Source organism: Sorex fumeus, unplaced genomic scaffold, assembly GCF_029834395.1.
Source record: "Sorex fumeus unplaced genomic scaffold, SorFum_2.1 ptg000030l, whole genome shotgun sequence".
NCBI classification, from domain to species: Eukaryota; Metazoa; Chordata; class Mammalia; order Eulipotyphla; family Soricidae; genus Sorex; species Sorex fumeus.
The window spans coordinates 20,475,400-20,494,087 of record NW_026606087.1 but is presented as its reverse complement, the minus strand read 5'-3'; the positions used below and the strand labels follow the sequence as shown (position 1 = coordinate 20,494,087).

At 43.8% G+C, this 18,688-nt stretch overlaps 1 protein-coding gene and 1 pseudogene across 1 annotated transcript in view; both read right to left on the bottom strand.

Annotated features, from left to right (window-relative positions):
* Positions 1-18,042, bottom strand: part of GVQW3 (GVQW motif containing 3) — a 39,350-nt gene extending 21,308 nt beyond the window's left edge. The window contains 2 exon segments of the mRNA XM_056116430.1: positions 17,589-17,790; positions 17,792-18,042. Coding sequence (XP_055972405.1) covers positions 17,589-17,790; positions 17,792-18,042 — 453 coding nt within the window.
* Positions 1,178-2,027, bottom strand: LOC130025374 (adaptin ear-binding coat-associated protein 1-like; annotated as a pseudogene).
* Positions 18,043-18,688: the final 646 nt, after the last annotated feature.

The window sequence follows — 18,688 nt, the reverse complement described above, 5'->3', positions numbered from 1 at the left end:
TCTGAAACTCTTGCTTCCTTCAGAGATGGAACTACCCATACCTGCAGTTTTCCACTAAAGAGCTCAATGAGTTGAAAATGTAAATGCATGTGAAAAGAGGCCAAAGATTCAGGCCTCAAGGCAATATGGGTACAATCCAAATTTCTGTGCCTTCAACCTCTCAGCTCTGCAGAGAAGGTTAAGAACCCAAAACCTTTCAACTTCAGGTCAAAGAACTGGGCAAGTAGTCATTCAAACACAGTCATGAGATGGAGGGACAAGAAAGTAAACATTTCTCTAGGGTATGGCTTGGAAGCATAGCCCCCTTGAGCCTCTTGCATCCAAAGAGATCCTTTGATCAGAAACACTGTACTACCAACACCAAAAGAACAGTGCAGAGGCCACCAACATGCCCCTCTTGGCAAAGAGAGAGACAAGTAAACACACAAGTGGGCAGTGGCACCAATGCTCACAGAAAATCAATCCACCTGTGGAGTTAACAGAGCTTGGAGCAGGTCTTCTTTCACACCCACCCCTCTTTCAACTCTGAACTGATTGACACTGAGGTCAGTATGTCCAGTCTTAGCACCCTGGATTAGGGGGAAAGGAAGCTTCAAGGTTTTCCTCTGCCTCCCCTTGATATTGTTAGAGAGGCCAGAGTGGTATCACAGTGGTTAGGGAACTTGCTTTGCACATGGCCAGTTTGGATTCGATCCCAGGCACCCCAAATGGTTCCGAGCTCACCAGGAGTGATTCCTGAGTGCAGAGCCAGGAGTAAGGCCTGAGCTTCACTGGCTGTGGCTTCCGTCCTCACCCCAAAAAGAAATTGTTCACAAGAGTACACACAGCCGTGAGATAATCCTGAAACAAGTCACAGAATTTGAAAGATGGAGAAAAGTTTGTTACAGAAGCCCATGGTTCTCTCTCCTTAGAAGAAACACTGGCCTTTGAGTCATAGCTGTCTAGTAGTGTAAGACTTGCTTTGGCCAGAAACAGGAGGTGCAATATTTCTTGGCCGTCCTGCAAGTAAGAATGAAGGAGAGGGACATACACATGCTTGGAATTAATGGTGAAGCTATAAGATTGTCTGGCAATTTTTGGTCTAGGGAGGAAAGGGGTGCCTAACTTCCCTCACAGATTAGTGCCCTCAAAGTCTTCTTTATTGATTCTTTAGGGCTGCCCTAAATGGTGTTCAGAACTAGACCCAGTTGGGTGGCTGTGGTGTCTGATTTGGACCAGACCTGAATGCAGTGCTAAAATCACCCAACAAGTCATTGCTTCTGGAAACTGGAGCTGGAGCTGGTGTCATGACAGGAGCAAGGGAATCCAACTCTAAAAATATATCCACAGGGTGGGAGCAATAGTCCGGCAGGTAGGGCATTTGTCTTATACACAACAGATTCAATCCCTGCTATCCCATATGGTTCCCCTAGCCCCATCATAAGTGATTCCTGAGTTCAGAGTCAGGAGTAACCCCTGAACATTATCAGGTGTGCCCCCCAAACAAAGCAAAGCAAAACAAGAGTAGCTGCATCATTACCTCCATGGTTTAATTTTGGAATGGGTGGTGGAGTAACATTGCTAATGGGACCTAAAATGATCCATGGGGCGGGATAGTGACATTGCCCCAAGACAGAGGTGGGAGAAAGCTCAGGTTCACAGTCCCTGCAGTGTTGGGCTTAGAAGCACCTCCTTTCTTGGTTGTATCATTCCCAATACTCAATTCGATGGCCTGATCTTTCTTGAATCTCATATCCAACTTGAATTGTCCATTCTTAGGAAATCTCAAATTTCTGTTTTACCAACTTGAAGTGGTCTTGCAAGGAGATGAAATCAAGGCACCACTGGGTCTGTTAAGCCAACACCAGTGAAGGCACAGCAGTCAGTGCCATCCTGGATTCAGAGTGCAAAGTAGCGGCTGTCTCCACAGCAATCCCTGGGTACTGATCAACTAGTGCCTGAGCAGAAGGCGACCATGAAATGTTATCCTCCTTAGAGGCCTCGGGTGGAATCCAGTACTCTGACATCAGATTCCACATACAGGACATACTTATAACTCCAACTTGGCTGCCATCTTGGGTCTCTGAACATGCTTTTTTGTAGCATATGTAAAAATAAACTCAAAATGAATTGAAGACCTAAATGTAATAGCTAAAAGTATAAAACTCTTGTAAGAAAATACAGGTCTAAATTTTCATAACTTTTTGTTGGCACTGACTTATTAGTATAAGCAACCACAAGAAAAAAAACTGGATTTTACCTGTGTTGAAAACCATAATGCCCAAAGAAAGAGAGAAAGAGATAGAGAGAGGGAGAGAGAGATAGAGAGAGGGAGGGAGGGAGGGAGAGAGAGAGAGAGAGAGAGAGAGAGACTGGGGCGGGTGACAAGAGGGACTATGGACATTGGTTGTGGGAAATGTACACTGGTGAAAGGATGGGTATTGGAACATTGTACGACTGAAACCCAATCAGGATACAACTCTGTGTGTATCTTACAGAGATTCAATAAAAAGTTTTTTAAAGAATAAAAGCTAAATTCTATATCAAAAAATAAACTGGATTTCTCAAAATTGAAAACATTTGCACACCAAAAGGCACTATTAAGAAAGGGAATTTATATAGATAGATAGATAGGTAGATAGATAGGTACTATTAAGAAAATAAACATAGATAATAGGGTTTGAGAGTTAGTAGAGTGGTATTGAACTCAGTTTGATCCCTAACACCTTAATATGGACCCTAAGCACTTCCAGATGTGATCCCTGAGCACAGAACAAGGAGTAATTCCTGAGCACTTTTGAGGATGTCCCATAAAGAAAAAAAGAAAAGAAAAGAAAGAACAATCCACAAAATGGGAGAACGTATTTGCAAATACTATATCTAAGGACTAGTACCCAGACTAATAAAATAATTCTTATAACTCAGCAACAAAGATAGAGATAAAAATGCACGAAGGATTTGAGCAGATACTTTTCCTAAAAAGACAGACACATGAAGGGGATGAAGAACTAGTACAGTGGGTATGGGGCTTGCCTTGCACATGTCGACCTGGGATTGGACCCCAGCAGCCCTTTGGTTCCCCGATTCCTGACAAGAGAGATCCCTGATTGCTGAGCACCACCAAGTATGACACAAAAACAACAAACAAACAAGCAAAAAATGCACATGAACAGATCTTCCACATCATTGATCTTTAAGAGATGCCAATTCAGGTCCAGAGCAATGGTACAGCAGGTAGGGCATTTGCATGTGGTCAACCTGGGTTTGATTCCCAGAATTCCATGTGGTTCCCTGAGCCCCACCAGGAGTGATCCCTGAGTGCGGATCCAGGAGTAACCCCTGAGCCCTGAACATTGCTTGGTGTAAGCCCCCCCCCCCCATAAAAAAGAAATGCTAATTAAAATCACAATGAAAGGGGCTGGAGTGATAGCACAGCAGGCAGGGCGTTTGCCTTGCACGCAGCCAACATGACTGACACAGGTTCAATTCCCAGCACCCCATATGGTCCCCTGAGCACCATCAGGAGCAATTCTTGAGTGCATGAGCCAGAAGTAACCCCTGAGCATCGCCGGGTGTGACCCAAAAAGCAAAAAAAAAAAAATCACAATGAGAAGTCACTAAATACTTGTCATGGTTCAGTTTTTTTTTTTTTTTGCTTTTGGGGTCACACCCGGCAATGCACAGGGGTTTCTCCTGGCTCATGCACTCAGGAATTACTCATGGTGGTGCTCAGGGAACCAAATGGGATGCTGGGAATTGAACCCAGGTCAGCCACATGCAAGGCAAGCTCCCTACCCGCTGTGCTATGGCTCCAGCCCCAGTCACGATGAATTTTTTTAAAAAGAAAAATTGCAAATTGATAAGAATGTGGAGAAGAAGAAAAATAGTTCAGCTGCTCAGAAAGACTGGTGGTTTCTCATCAAGTTATACATAGAATCTGCATATATACATATTCAAGACAAAATAGGTATTCGTGTACAATCAAAGTATTCATGAGTTAAAAATGTGGGAAGAACCTAAATGTCCATCAAGTAGATGAATTGATAAACAAAACGTGATATGTCAATGTATTAGAATATGATTTAGTCCTGAAAAGAATGAAGTACAGGATACATGGTCCAAGACTGAATCTTGAACACATTATTCTAACTGGAAGAAGTCAGACACCAAAGGCCACATGATTACAAATTCCACATACATAAAATTTCAAGAATCAGCAAATACATTAAGATAAGAAGTGGACAGAGGTTGCTAAGGGATTAGGTAGGAAGGGAATTGGAAAATAAATGCTGATTATGTGCAAGGTTTACTTTTGGAGTGATAAAAATATTCTGAAACCAGATCGTGGTGACAGTTATTCAACACTGAACAACACTGCCATGGATCCTTGAAAATGGTGAAAAGAAGTATTATGCAAATACCACCACAATAAAAAAAAGTTGATTCTTTTATTCATCTTGGAAATACTTATTAATCACTTCCAATAAACTGAATAAAAGCAAATACAGTGTCTAACCAGGTGTGGTCTTGGCTTTTGAGTGGTCCATGAGTTGGCAGGGGAGAAAACACATTCTACTCATAATTCATTTCATGTTACAGTTTCTTTGGCATAAGAGTGTGCATGGGAGAGGGACGGGGTGGGAGTGAGGAAGCAGAGGGAAGGCTGAAGCTGGAGTGCTGAGTGGGAGCTTACAGGCTGGATGACAGCATGGAGGGAGTTAGACAACAGATGCGGCTCCATGAGCTCCAAAAGTCATTATCAAAAAGCCTCATTTCTACACAAACTTTAAATGAAACAGCATACGTGTAGCAGCATGGAGAATGGAATTCAGGACAGTGAGGTGATAGATGAGTGACTGCCCTGTACAGTTGCAATAGGGTGACACAAAGGTATTTCAGGGGTGAGCTGGAGAGATAGTACAGTGGGTAAGGCACTGTAGTAGACCCAGGGTCGATTCCCAGCACAGCATATGGTCCCCCAAGCACCACCAGGATGACTGGAATAAGCCAGGAATAAGCCCTGAGCACTGCTGGGTGTGGCCCCTCCCCAAATGAAACAAAAGGTATTAGGAGAAAGGCATGGATGTGACTGGCTGTGAAAGTCAGAAGAGGTGAAACTCTGAGCCAGGGTCATCTAGTGGGCAGTGGGTGATGCTGATCCCTAACTGGCCTTGATGGACATCCCATTCAGATTTTGTTCGTAGGGATCACTAAACTGGAGTTTACAGGGCTAGAGTGCAAATGCAGCAGGGAGGGTGTTTGCCTTGAATGCAGCTGATCCAGGTTTGGACCCAGGCACCCTATATGGTCCTCGGAGCCTGTCAGGAGTGATCCCTGAGCCTAGAGCCAGAAGTAAGCCCTGAGCATATCTGGGTGTGACCTGAAAACCAAAAGCAAAAATTTAATGGAATTTACATGCCCCTGATGTATGCATTCTATTTTTTAACTTTGCATTTGAAACCTATTTCATTTTTCCTTGGGCTTCCTGTTTTCCTGTTTGAAATAGACGTTACTATGGAAATGTCATGGCACCGTATAGTGGCATTAACAAGTGAAGTGCAAAGAATTTTCAGAACATCGAGAAACACGAGTCCGGGGTTTAGGAATATAAGCCCTAATGATGTGATAACATTCGAGTCCGCAGACATTGTCATAAATACAAACACGCCTGGAAATTTGAGACAGCATCGTGGAGATAGTTGAGAACTTTATTAGGATTTATGTGCCCAGGTTTTAAAAATGTATATGAGAAATATTAAAAACACAAAGCCTAACACAAATCCTGGGAAGAACATCTGGAAAAAGTGAATGACAAAATGCCAACATCTACTCATGAAAACACACCTCTGGAAGAACTGGGGGACTGGAGACACCCGAAAGACGCTTGAATCAAACCTTTGTACCATCTTTGATGCCATAAATATGGTCCCTAAAAAATGTAAAGCAACTATTTGTAAATTCTAGTTATCAAATGTAAATGTGACTGCTATTTTAAAGCTAGCTGCAGAATGATTATTTTAGTAAAAGATATGATTGCCAATGGAGTAATGGGAAAAAATCTCACTGGACTGAGTGAAATTCAGTGTCCTTCGTTATGATCCTGGCTCTGCCACCAACTAGAGGTGTGATTCAAGAAAAGTCACTCAACCTCCCTGGGCCAATTTCCTCATCTAATCTGGGCTGTAACACTGAATTTTCACTTATTAAGTTCTTAAAGAAATGTATATGGGTACTGGTCATAGCCTAATGTCCAGTTACTTCTGAGACAATACTGCACACTGAAGGCTTGTCGTTAGGAACTCTTGGATCTTTTATGAAAAGAAATTAGCACTGTAAAATCAACAAGCAACTTAACAGTTTTCTGTGTTTTGCCTTTTTAAAAAAATATTTAAAAACATTAATATTTAAGCTTATCGTTCAAGCAATTTATTTCCAGTTCTGTTTTCATGAAAATAATATTTTTGTAATGTACAAATTTAGTTTTTTGGGGGGAGGGGGTCACACCCGGCGATGCACAGGGGTTATTCCTGGCTCTGTACTCAGGAAAAACCCCTGGCAGTACTCAGAGGACCATATGGGATGCTGGGAATGGAACCCAGGTCGGCCCAAACGCCCTACCTGCTGTGCTATTGCTCCAGACTCAAGGTAATGTACAAATTTAAAGAGAACTTTTTTATTAAGGGACAGGGCATACTCATCAGTGTTCAGGGATTACTTCTAGCTCTGAGCTCAGGGATCAGTCCTGGTAAGGCTTGGGGGACTCTCTGGGATGCTGGGGAACAAACTCATGTCAGTTGCATGCAAGAGAAGCCCCCAACCTGCTATACTATCTTCCCAGTCCTGTGTTTTGCTGTTTTATACCCTACTTTCTCATTCCCATAAGCACCATAAATGTGATGATTCCAACTCTTTGGTCTAAACTATTTACAAAAGCTGTAAAGAATTAAAACTCCTTAGAGCTGTTCTTGGGAAGAAGTTTGAGGGAGGAGACAACAATCCGTTGGTGGTCTCTTCTGGTGGTCTCTCTCGATACCTCTGGACCTTTCTCTGTCCTCCAGGACTGTTCACTTTGTGCCTAGGGCAGACCTGGGCCCAAAGAAGGAAACCAGGCAATGAGCATTCAGGATGTTTTTGAGGAAGCTCAGGCAGAGAGATGAGTCTGATAAGATGGCTGAATCCCAGGAAGAAAATTTTTTGCTTTTTGAGGCCACAGCTGACAGTGCTCAGGATGAGGCAGTGCTGAGGCTCTGCACAAAGGAATTATTTCTAAGGAGACTAGGGGAGCCCTGTGGGATACTGGGGATCAAACTAGGTTGGCCATGTACAAGGCAAGCTCCCTACCTGCTGTGCTATTGCTTCAGCCCTAGGGGAGAAACTTTGACTGCTTCTTAAAACATTTTCAAACTTTCCAAATCTTCTACAGAGGACAATCCTAGAAGGAAACCACAAATATGAAACTCTCCTCTCACTGGCTTTTAGTCAACACTCTGGTCTTTCATAAATGATGCAAAATTTGTCCAGTTCTCTAATGTTTGGAACAGGACAGAGGGCGGATATCGTTTCTTCGGGAAACAGTCATTGCAGTCTCCTACTCTCTTTTGCTTAAACAGCAATGACACTGTGCATTTGTCTTTGTGGACCTTACACCTGCCACCTAGCTCCAGGCAAGGACCCCTGCCAACTGGCTCCAGAAAAGGTCATTTATCAACAGTGTTTATGCATCACCTTGATTAATCTGCCATACAGGAAGCACAAAAACCAAATGTAAGAATTCTTTTGTCTTCCTAAGCGAAAACAGGTTTAGGTCTTATTAACTGGCAAGAGATAGAAGGCAATAGGTTAGGCTTTTTTCCAATTACCATTTTGGACAGGAATTTGGGATTGATAGGAAAACTTTAAAAAGCACAGGAAACTTCTATCCACTGAGGACTAATTATATACCAAGTCTTGTGATGAGCAACTTGGACACAATGTTCAATATAAATAATACAATTAATAATCACTATCTTATGTACTGTTTTTTTTACTGAAGTATTATATTTCTTCTCTGTTTCCATCCTGCAAGGAATGTTCATGGAAAAAAAAAACCCTTTTGTTTTGGTCTTTTTCACTGCTATATTCTCTGTCTCCAGATCACTCTCAAATACAACAAATATATATTTGTTGAGCAAGATGAACAATTTATGAGATAGGTGTAATTATTTCTTCTGTAGATGAGTAAACAAAATGCTCAGAGGGTGCACATGGTTCAATGTAGGGCAGAATTAAAACCAGAGTCTTGGGAAGGAGATAGTACAGCAGGTTGGGCTCTTGGCCTGCATGTGACAGACCAGAGTTCTAGTCCCGACATCCCTTATGGTCCCAGGAGCACAATTGGGAGTGATTTCTGAATTCAGAGCCAGGAATAACTGCTGAGCATTTTATGGGTATGGGTCCAAAAAAAAAAAACCCCAAAATCAATCAATCAACAGAAAATCTGAGTCTTAACCCCTTGGTTCTTTACAGCTCAAAGATCTTTAGTCTTAGATTTTGAAAATCTCTTCAAGCCTGAAAAATCTCTAACATGCATCCTTATAAAACATGTATTTACCTTGAGTGCTTATTTGATTTTGAATTTAAATTTCACTAGAAGGTATATATTTGGCATTTTAATGACAAACATTTCACTAAAGTGATCATGAAAACACATCTTCCCAACAAAACAACTTCACTCATGGCTAGGAATGATCTATTTCATTTTAAAGTCCCATAACCTGATTTCTCTTCAGATGGGCAGAATCATTGTGGATGCCAGCAAACTAATATTTGAAAGCTTAAGAGTTTGTAACTTACAACATTAAGATGACTAATGCTGTGTGTTTGCTATTTTCAACATGGAATACCAAATATTCCCAATGTACACCCATGTTGCTTCAGAGTTCCAGTAGGGGTGGAGGTGAATTTGGCACATTCCTATCATAAAGAAATTAATTATGGAAGGCTCAGGGCTCTTCGCAGAACTAGCTATAATAAAATTCAGCCTAAGAATATTCAATTTACATGAAATAATAGACGAATGAAATATAAAGGTTAGACCAGGAGAGTACTACGTCCTCTTTTCCATTATCTGAATATATTTGATCTATCCATGTTTTTCCCTACCTAGGACTATTTTTGGAGCATGCCCAGGTTGTTCCTTCTTATACCACTTTAGTTTTTGTAGGGCTTCTGGTCTCATACTCCTGTCCTTTGGGGAAGGCCCTCTTTCCTTCCGTCCCTCTTTTACTACCAATATTCACTTAATCACTTAACTTCCCGTTAGTCGTCGATTTGCTCGAGCGGGCACCAGTAACGTCTCCATTTGTCCCTGTCGCGAATGAGACCAGTTGTAGTTAGTGGTTTTGGCATATCGAATACACAACAGATAGCTTGCCAGGCTCTTCCGTGCGACTACCAATGTTAATCACTGAATCTCCATGTCCACGCAGTCACTTTATTCATAGACCAAATTAGTGGTTTGGCCTCACTTTCTCCAACACCAACAATAGGTGGTATTGCTCTAAGATTAAAATAATATTTTGGAGGAAAAAAGTTAAAGGACCTGAAGCAGGAACATTTAAAAACACTTATAACTTAACCATCCAGAGTTACCAGGTCCTTTACAAGTCATTTTGAAAACATATTTTGGACACCAGAGAGATAGTGCAGGTTAAGGCACATGACTTGTATGTGGCCAACCCCAGTTCTATATTCAGCATCATGTGGTCCCCTGACCACTGCTAGGTATAGCCCCTGAGTATAACCAAGTTGGTCCTAGAGACCCTGAGCACTGCTAGGGGAAGACTTGGTAACTTCCCCAGCACCAGAGGACCCTATAGCTCCACATTCAACCTCTGGTCCACTTGGCTGAGAATCACCAGGAGGGACCTCAGAGGCCCCTGGCACTCCTACGGATGCTCCCCCCCTCCATGCCCAAAACAAACATACTTTGGATTTGCATATATAATTTTGTATACACTGTTTTCATTTACCATCCTAAGCATTTTGGCATGCTTTCTTTAACTCCACGATCATTAATTATAATGACTGTATAATGGTCTATTGTACAGTCGTACTATAATTTATTTAACCAATTTTCTACTGTTGGACTTCTGGATTGTTAAGCATAAATTTTGCCCACATTTTAGTCTATTTCTTTAGGACAGATTCCCAGAAGTGGAATGAGAGGATCAGAAGATATAAACATTTTTAAAGCTCTTGATAGATACTGCCAAATTGCTTTTCAGAAAGCTGTTGCCAATTTACACTTCTAACCTTGCCAGTGTGTTTTTCTACCAACGTAGACCTGTCTAAAGAATAACAGTAAAATAAAGTGGAACATACAGTCTTCAAATTATTAGTGCAGCTGGAGAGATATCTTGACCATAGCTTCAGAAGCCTATGGGAGAGATCATACCTATTTCCAGGTATGGAACTAACAGTGAGCTAGTATGAGCACGTGGAATAGAAGTTTTGCAAGAGCAAAGAGGGATATAATTAGATTTCAGACAGTGACATCTAAGGCCCATGTCTGTTTTGTCCATTGCTTTACCCCAGCACACAGTACAGAGCCTGGCACTTACAGTCACCCAATAAAAAACTGTTAAATTAACACAGACTCTTCTTTCAGATGCAAGTTTTTCAGCAGCTGCACGAATTCAAGGGAAAAATGACTGGCTTCATTAAACACTCTGGTAAAGGTCCGCTCAATTCTGAGCTTTTATTTCAACTTTGGGAAGTTCACAATACAGCTCTTGAGAGGAAAGACAAGTAAAGATACCACAAGGTTGTACCTTGGCAACAGTTGCAAAAACTGTACGTATATTATACACGCATATGTCACGCTCACATACATAAGCATGCAAGCTATAACTCAATGAGTTTTTGCTATCTCCATGGTATACACTTTGATATGCAATAAAAAACTTACTCAAACACTGCCCATGGGCAAACTGATTTTGAGATCACCTCAGATTTATTCTTTTATTGTTGGACATAGTCTGGCATGATTTACCGTATTTCCAAAATTGCTTTTGAGATATTGAAAAGGTTCAACATAGGCAGTAGAATACTTTCTTTTTATTTGGGCCACACTTGGCAATGCTCAGGGGTTACTCCTGGCTCTGCACTCAGGAATCACTCCTGGGAACCGTATAGGATGCTAGGAATTGAACTCGGGTTGGCCGCAATCAAGGCAAGCATCTTACCCGCTGTACTACTCACTGTACTATTATTTTTAGACCAAAATAGCACAAATTCCTTGTTGTGAAGAATCATTTTGAAAGCATTCTCCTCCGTTCCCCCTCTCTTCAATATTCTACAATTTCAATATAGTACGACAATCAGATATTGCCAGTCAATTTGGCATTAATGTTGTTGATGGAAAAGGATCAATAAGCGGTTACTGCATATACATATATGTCACATACCTGGCTCACCATCTGTTTTTCTGTTTTTCTTTGCATGCATGGAGGACTGAGTTAGACCCCCAACACTGTATGGTTCCCTGCACTGCTGGGAGCAATGCAAAGGGAGTAGCCTCAGGGCACTTGCAGATGTGCTTCCCACAAAAGAATAAATTTTTTGCTTGGGGGCCACACCTGGTGGTGTGCAGAGCTTACTCCTGGCTCTGCACTCAGGATTACTCCTGGTGGGGCTCAGAAGACCATTATATGGCTCTGGGTAGGTAAGAGCCCTACCTGCTATCGCCCCAGTGTCAGGATTAATATTGTTAAATGACTGAAGAGGAATCATAATATTTTGCAACAGGCAAAATCCTATAAAATCCACCAATAGGGTTTTATCAGGATATGGCCTTGCTCATCAGATTAGCTTTCAACTTTTGCAACAAAATGTTGAGTATTTACAAGAGATGGCATAGTCCTCAAAGCCTCAGATATTTCCTTTTCCTAAAAAATTCTGCTCACAGAAGGCTCAACTAGCAATAACAGCTCAGTAAACCCTCAGACAAGGATGCAATGTCCCCACGGTGAGATACAATTTTCACAATTCTTCTTTTACTGGAGTATATTTTTAATCATTCCATTAGCCATCTACTAGTAACAAGCAATATAAAATAGGGGCTGGAGTGATAGCACAGTGGGTAGGGAGTTTGTCTTGCACGCGGCCGACCCGGGTTCGATTCCCAGCATCCCATATGGTCCCCTGAGAACCGCCAGGAGTAATTCGTGAGTGCAAAGCCAGGAGTAACCCCTGTGCATCACCAGGTGTGACTCAAAAAGTAGAGAAAAAAACCCCAAAGCAATATAAAATAAAGTATTACAGGTATGCTATGGGAGCCAGCTTTGGAGTTGGTTGGGAAAATGGGGACAATGATGGAGGGAAGGTGACAATGGTGGTGGGATCGGTGTTGGACCACGGAATGCCTGTAACCAATGCATGATGAACAACTTTGTAGACCACAGTGTTTAAATAAAGTGGGATGGGGGTGGGGGGAAAAGTTTGCTGTCCCATTCATGAAGCCTAAGGTAGTTCTTGAAGATTTCAAGTTCTCACTGTAGATTTTTGGTTTCTGGATACTAGGAGTTAAGGAACAGAACAGTCATACTACTTGAAGTATCTGATAAGGCAGAGACCAGAAATGATAAATATGAAAACTCCCTAGTAAAATCTGGGCTATCTGATCCAACCAAGTATTCAGAGGACGTGGTGTTATTTACAGTTCCTCAAAGCAGGGGGCCCTTCTACTGTCGCTTGGGAACTGAAGATACCCAAATCCAAGAAGGCCAGTGAGACTTTTGTAGGCAATGTCCACAAACAGCAGGCTGGCTGAGAGTCAGTGTGTGTGACACACAGTTCCCAGATGGTACCCACTCCTCCACAGGATGCCTTCTAGTCAGCTAGCTTCCAAATTTATCCAGATCTCCCCAATGGTATATGGGAGCCCTGGCCAAGAAATGAACCACAAAAGAAGACTTGGAAAGCAGGACCCAGGTACATTCTTCCCCAATTACAGTGGTACCATAAATGTACGTGGAATAATTTAAGCATTCACAGGGCTCCCTACTTCAATACACGTTGACAAATCATACCAAATAGGAACACTACTTTTGAAAAGTGGTGGACCTGGATGTTTGCAAAACCTTCATGACTTCTGGGTAACAGAGGTGACCACATTCCCTCCTTGAGAAAGTGGTAACATCACTCTGTGTATGTGGCTGTGTGTATGTCCGTGTGTGAAAGGCAGGGTAGTAGGACACACAAAGCTAATAGAGGGAGGGAGCTTTCTTTTCCTAGTACCACCCCCCCCTTACAACAACAAATTTGGGCTGGAGAGATGGTGCAAAGACTGGAGAGCATGTTGTGCAAATAGGCGAAAGTTTTATCTCCAGCTGCAGGGTCCCCTGAGAACTTCTAAGAGTGAGTCCCAAGCACCAGGCCATGAATAGAGTCTGGTCCCCAAACAACAACAAAACCCCAGCACCGCCCCCTAAAATAAAAACAAACAAGAACACATTACCTCTTATTGTACTGACTTGCTTCTTTTTGTTTTTGGCCCCACTTAGCTGTGCTCAAGGCTTACTCCTGGCTTTATTCTCAGGGATCACCCCTGATGGTGCTGGGGAACCATATGTGGTGCTGGGGATTGAACCTGGGTTGGCTGCATGCAAGATAAGTAAGTGCCCTACCAGCTGTACTGTTGCATCCTTTTTTTTAAAAATTTTTATTAGTGAGACATCATGAGGTACAGTTGTAGACTTACAAATTTTTGTGCTTGGGTTTCAATTATACAATGATCAAATACCCATCCCTCCACCAGTGCCCATTTCCCACCACCACGGATCCCAGTATCCCTCCCACCCCCCATCCCCCCTATCCCACCCTGCCTCCGTGGCAGGGCATTCCCTTTTGTTCTCTCTATCTTATTGGGTGTTGTGGTTTGCCAAAGAGGCAATGGGTGACAATCATGTTTGGTCTACAGTCTACTTTCAGCATGCTTCTCCCATCCTGGGATGATCCTCCCAACACCAGTGTACTGTTGCTTCTTACGAGTAAGAAGGTAACCTGGAGTCAGGGCTAGAGCAGACAATTTTCTTACTCTAGAATAGGGCTGATGAAAAGATCCAAAAACCAGAGGAGAGAGGTTACAAATAATCTAAGGTGGCCCAAGCAGCTTTGGAGGGCAATGTGGCCCAGAGACAGAAAACAGATCCAGTGAAATAGGGGAGCAAGAGCCAACTGGAGAGCATGCTGAGAGGTGTTTGCAAATGGCCAAAGACAAAAGCTTGGGACTTGATGTTCGGATAGATCCTGAGACTAGAGCCTAAGAGGCTCAAGCAGTAAAATTCATGTTAGTGATAAAAATGAAGTGGTCGTGGGCATATAAGGGCTGTTGTGAATTCTCCTTCATTTGGGGGCTACTCCTGAGTCTTGCTCTAGCTAGGATTTAGTGGTTCTGAGCCACGTGAAAGACTAATTCTACAATCAGCTTAACCAATGGCTGAATAAATAGCAATACTCCTACATAAAAAAAAAAAACCTGATTCTAAGTGAGCTGTACTTTCACTTCCCCCAAAGCTGAAGCATCATCATCTTAGCAAATATTTTCTGAGAAGTCTTGTAAAATGTTTCTGGTCGTAGTTATACCTGACTCTGAATGTGATCTAAAATGGAGGTGGAGAGATAGTATAGTGGGTAGGGGCGCATGCCTCGCATGCAGCTACCTGGATTCGACCCCTGGCACCCCATACGGTCCCCTGAGCCCACCAGAAATGAGCCCTGAGCACCACCAGCTGTGGCCCCCAAACAACAACAAAACATGTGATCTAAGTTAACAGATTTAGATCCTTTCGTTATAGCCAAGTGGAACAATTTGAATTATTAACTGGTTCTATCTGCTCTGTGTTTAAGCCTGTTGCAACTAGCAGTTTCTAAGCAATTGTTTTTTGAGTGGGGAGTCTATTCCTAGCAGGCTCCCCATAGCAGTGCTGCTTCTACCAGAAGAGAAGGCAGGGCAGTGCCAGGGATGGAATTCAGGGCTTTGCACTTGCAAAGTTTGTACTCTAGCACTTGGGTATACCCTTGCCACTCAACACTGGTACCATACACTGCGTATACAGCAGCATGATCTTGGTCCAGCCTGTATGGCAAGATCACTTTTTCCCTTTTCACAGAACGGGGATGAACTGGGGAATAAGTTCTCTCAGGACGTCTCTGCTATAACAGGTTAGAGGAAATGTCCATAGATACAGGTGTGGGTTCCAAATCCAGGCCCAGGAGTAGAGAGTTTTGCAATTACCACTGGTCCTAAGCAAGGATTACGATAAGGTTCAGAAACCGAGTTGCAAGAGTCAACAGAACAGGGTTCCCTCTCCCCCCTCCCCGACTCCACCCCACTAGGGGTGGGAGTGGTTGGGCCACATCATGAGTTCTCAGGTTTTATTACTGGCTCTGCACTCAGAAATCACTCCTGGCAGGTCCGGGAGAGCCATAAGGGGTACTGGGGATTGAATGTGGATCAGCTGAATACAAGGCAAATGCCCTACCTGCTGTATATCATTTGAGGCCCAGCAGTGCAGATTTTGTTCCAGATGTGTAGTGCCCCTGATGGAAAGGGTCTGAGGAAAAATGACCTCATCTAGTACAGGAAGATGAAATGGAATAGAATGTCTAGAAATGACTAGATAGGTAGAAGTTTAAAGCTGGTTTAACATATTCTTGCAGAACATCTTTCAATTGGAGGACAGGGCCTAATTTTCAATATGCCTCAAACTGACAGGCATTAAGTGGGAAACATGCAATTTTCTTGTGATTGGGGAAGAAACAATCAAAGAACAGGCCCAAAAGTAATTGGGTTGAACACACAGATCCTGGGCATCTCTAATTAATCCATATTGTTTACTTATTAATTAACAAAAGTTATGTGTAAAAATTCCCATTGGTAAAAGCCACTGGCTAAGCCTAAAAAATGCTGTTATTCTCTATCCTCCTCCTCCTTGTACTTCCACCAGGTACCTGACAAGTTTCCAGTCTTTATGTATTACTATAAACCTGTCTGAGGAAAGTTTCAATTCATAAGTCCTGGCAGAGAGACAGGATAAGATAAAAGGGGTATGAATTTGCAGAGACTGCTTTCTGGAGGGTCTGATGAGAAAATCAGATAAGCAAATAAATGATTATCAGCCCAGCCACAGGCCCAGGGGAAGCAATGTACGAATTACTGGCAGAGCTGGGCACACAGGACAGGAAGCAAATTCCCCTCTGCAACTTATCTTCTGCAATTACCATTATCTTACTGTTTTGACTTTGCCATTTCAGCCAAGAGTCATCATTTTGCTACAGAATGCAGGCTTAGAATATCATGCTGTTCCCCTGATGGGGCTGCTTCTCCCAAGTTCCTCGCCTGTCTCATCTCTCCATTTGGATTCAGTTCAGAAATACCTCACTCCAGAAACCCATCCAACCCCTGGAGATCTTGTCAGTAATTTCAACTAGCCCATGTCTTGCAGGATTCTAAAAACTTCAAGTGCTCAAAACACCTACCAATGTTGGCACATTTTATGCAGGTGACTGCATTTCTTACGCGGGCATCTCAGGACTTGCTCCTGGCTTTGGGCTCAGGGGACTTAATGGGGTGCCTGGGGATCAAACCTGAATCAGTCACATGCAAGGCAAGTGCTCTAATTGCTATATTATCACTCCAGCCCAACTGCAGACTCCCTAATTCAGTCTAGGGAGCACCTGACCTTTCTAGGGAACACCTGGTCAGTCTAGGGAGCACCTGGTCTTTCTCCACAAACGTCACATTCTGGTTCTGAGCCCCTTTGGTCTTTATTTCCTAGGATCCCCTTATTTCCCTTGCAACACAGGGAACAACCAAAGTGGCAGGTACCACCACCACCAACAACAAAAACCAGAACAAAAGGAAATTCAGCCAGTTCTGTGAGATCATTTCCAGTGGCCAAGGTCTGGGTTCTGAGGAGTCCCAATGAATCCTCTAGGTTGGAATAACAGTTAGTTTTGCTTCCCACACTGGCATGCCCCAGTCTTCTGTACCATACCTCAGGCCCTGACTATGAAGCAGACTGGGAACTGCAGACCTTTGGTTTTCCTCTCAGAAGAATTTGCCTTCCAGAGCAGAGAGAGACTCAGAGAAAGTTCCCACCTCGCACTGGGATGGTCCCTTGAGGCTCAATGTCCCCCTCAAAGAACAAGAGGGTGACCAACTAAGGTCTGAGCAGTAAAAAGATCCCAAATGGTGTACAAAAGAGAGCCCAAACAAGCAAGTCAACAGCCAAATAAACAAAAGTCAACAGCCAAAGAGTGATCAGCAAGAAAGACTTAAGGTCTGCCTGGGAATTTACACATAGAAGGTCCATGATAGGGAGAAGTGGAAGAGAAGACAAAATGGATGAGCTGCTAAAGCCAGTGGCACATAGCAAGGCAGGTTTCAAACTCGGGCTGATCCACCTCACCAAGGCTGAAACCAATCCTGCCCCTGGGTGAAAGCTGGCTGAGGATGTGGCCTGCAGATGGTGGCCGGTAGGGCAGGACAGCCTGGGACCGGATCCAAACAGAGGCATTTCCCTGCTCCCTTCAAACTGATGACTACTGGTCTCGGGATGTGCTACCCTTTCCCACAAGCAAGGACTATTTTCCCAAGTTTCCACAGAAAGATCACAAGGAAAGTTGAGTTTTCCAGGTTTGGACACGTTCTTCAAAATACCCGGTATGACTCTTGCAGAAACTTCCCTCATGTCCAAGTTTTCTTTCAGAATGAGTCCAACGGTTTCCTTATCTAAATTTAACTCTTCAGCCATCATCCTCACAGTCTGAACAAACTAAGACCGTGACCTTCTGAATATTTTCATCTGTCCGGTGGGTGACTGGACGACCACTGCGGGCTTCATCTCGAACATCTTCCCGCCCTTCTTTAAACCTTTTGTGCCAGTCAAAAACTCCGGCCCTTGACATGACTTCTTTCCCGTAGGCTTCTTTTGAAAGATGGTGAGTTTCACTCGCAGAACTTTTTAATTTCACGCAATAGTTGATACTAATCCTTTGTTCTAGATAGCGGTCACTCATTTCGGAATCTAAACACAGGGACGTTAACAATTGTGAGTGGGGGGGAAGCCTAAGGGATCGATCTCTGCACAGCTGCTGGTGGAGTCATTCAGCTATTCTTGTTCCTCTGTGAGCTCCATGGGGGAAGAGCAGCCACTTTTTTCTTTTTAAATCAGTTTTCGCCTCTCAGCATCCAAACTGGAGAAGCTAACGGGCCCAAGAACAGCCGTATCAGGGGGATGAGGCGGGGGAATGAAACTCCCTGCAGGTCAATCTGCCGGGTACATGCAAACCGGTGCGCGAGGTTGCCTCGCCCCCGCGGTCCTTAACAGCCCGGGGCGACTTCTGCAAGAGAGGCGTCACGGCGGCAACTTTCCACAAGGAGGACCGCACCGGGGATGCAACGAACGGGAGAGCAGCCCTAGCAGCGCCCGGACAAGCGCGCACGCCGAACCCACAGCAGCCGCCGCGGGCGAGCTGCGCGCGCGAGTCCCGGGAGACAAGCCCGCATGCGCGAGCCCCGACTCCCGCCCGCCGGGAAGGCCGCGCGCAGGCGCAGGGCGGCCGCCGGCGCCTGGCCCCGCCTCCCCCTCGCCACACCCGGGCGGGCGCGCCTCTCTGCGCGTGCGCGCCGCGGCCGAGCCGGCCCCCGGAAGGGGCGGGGCGG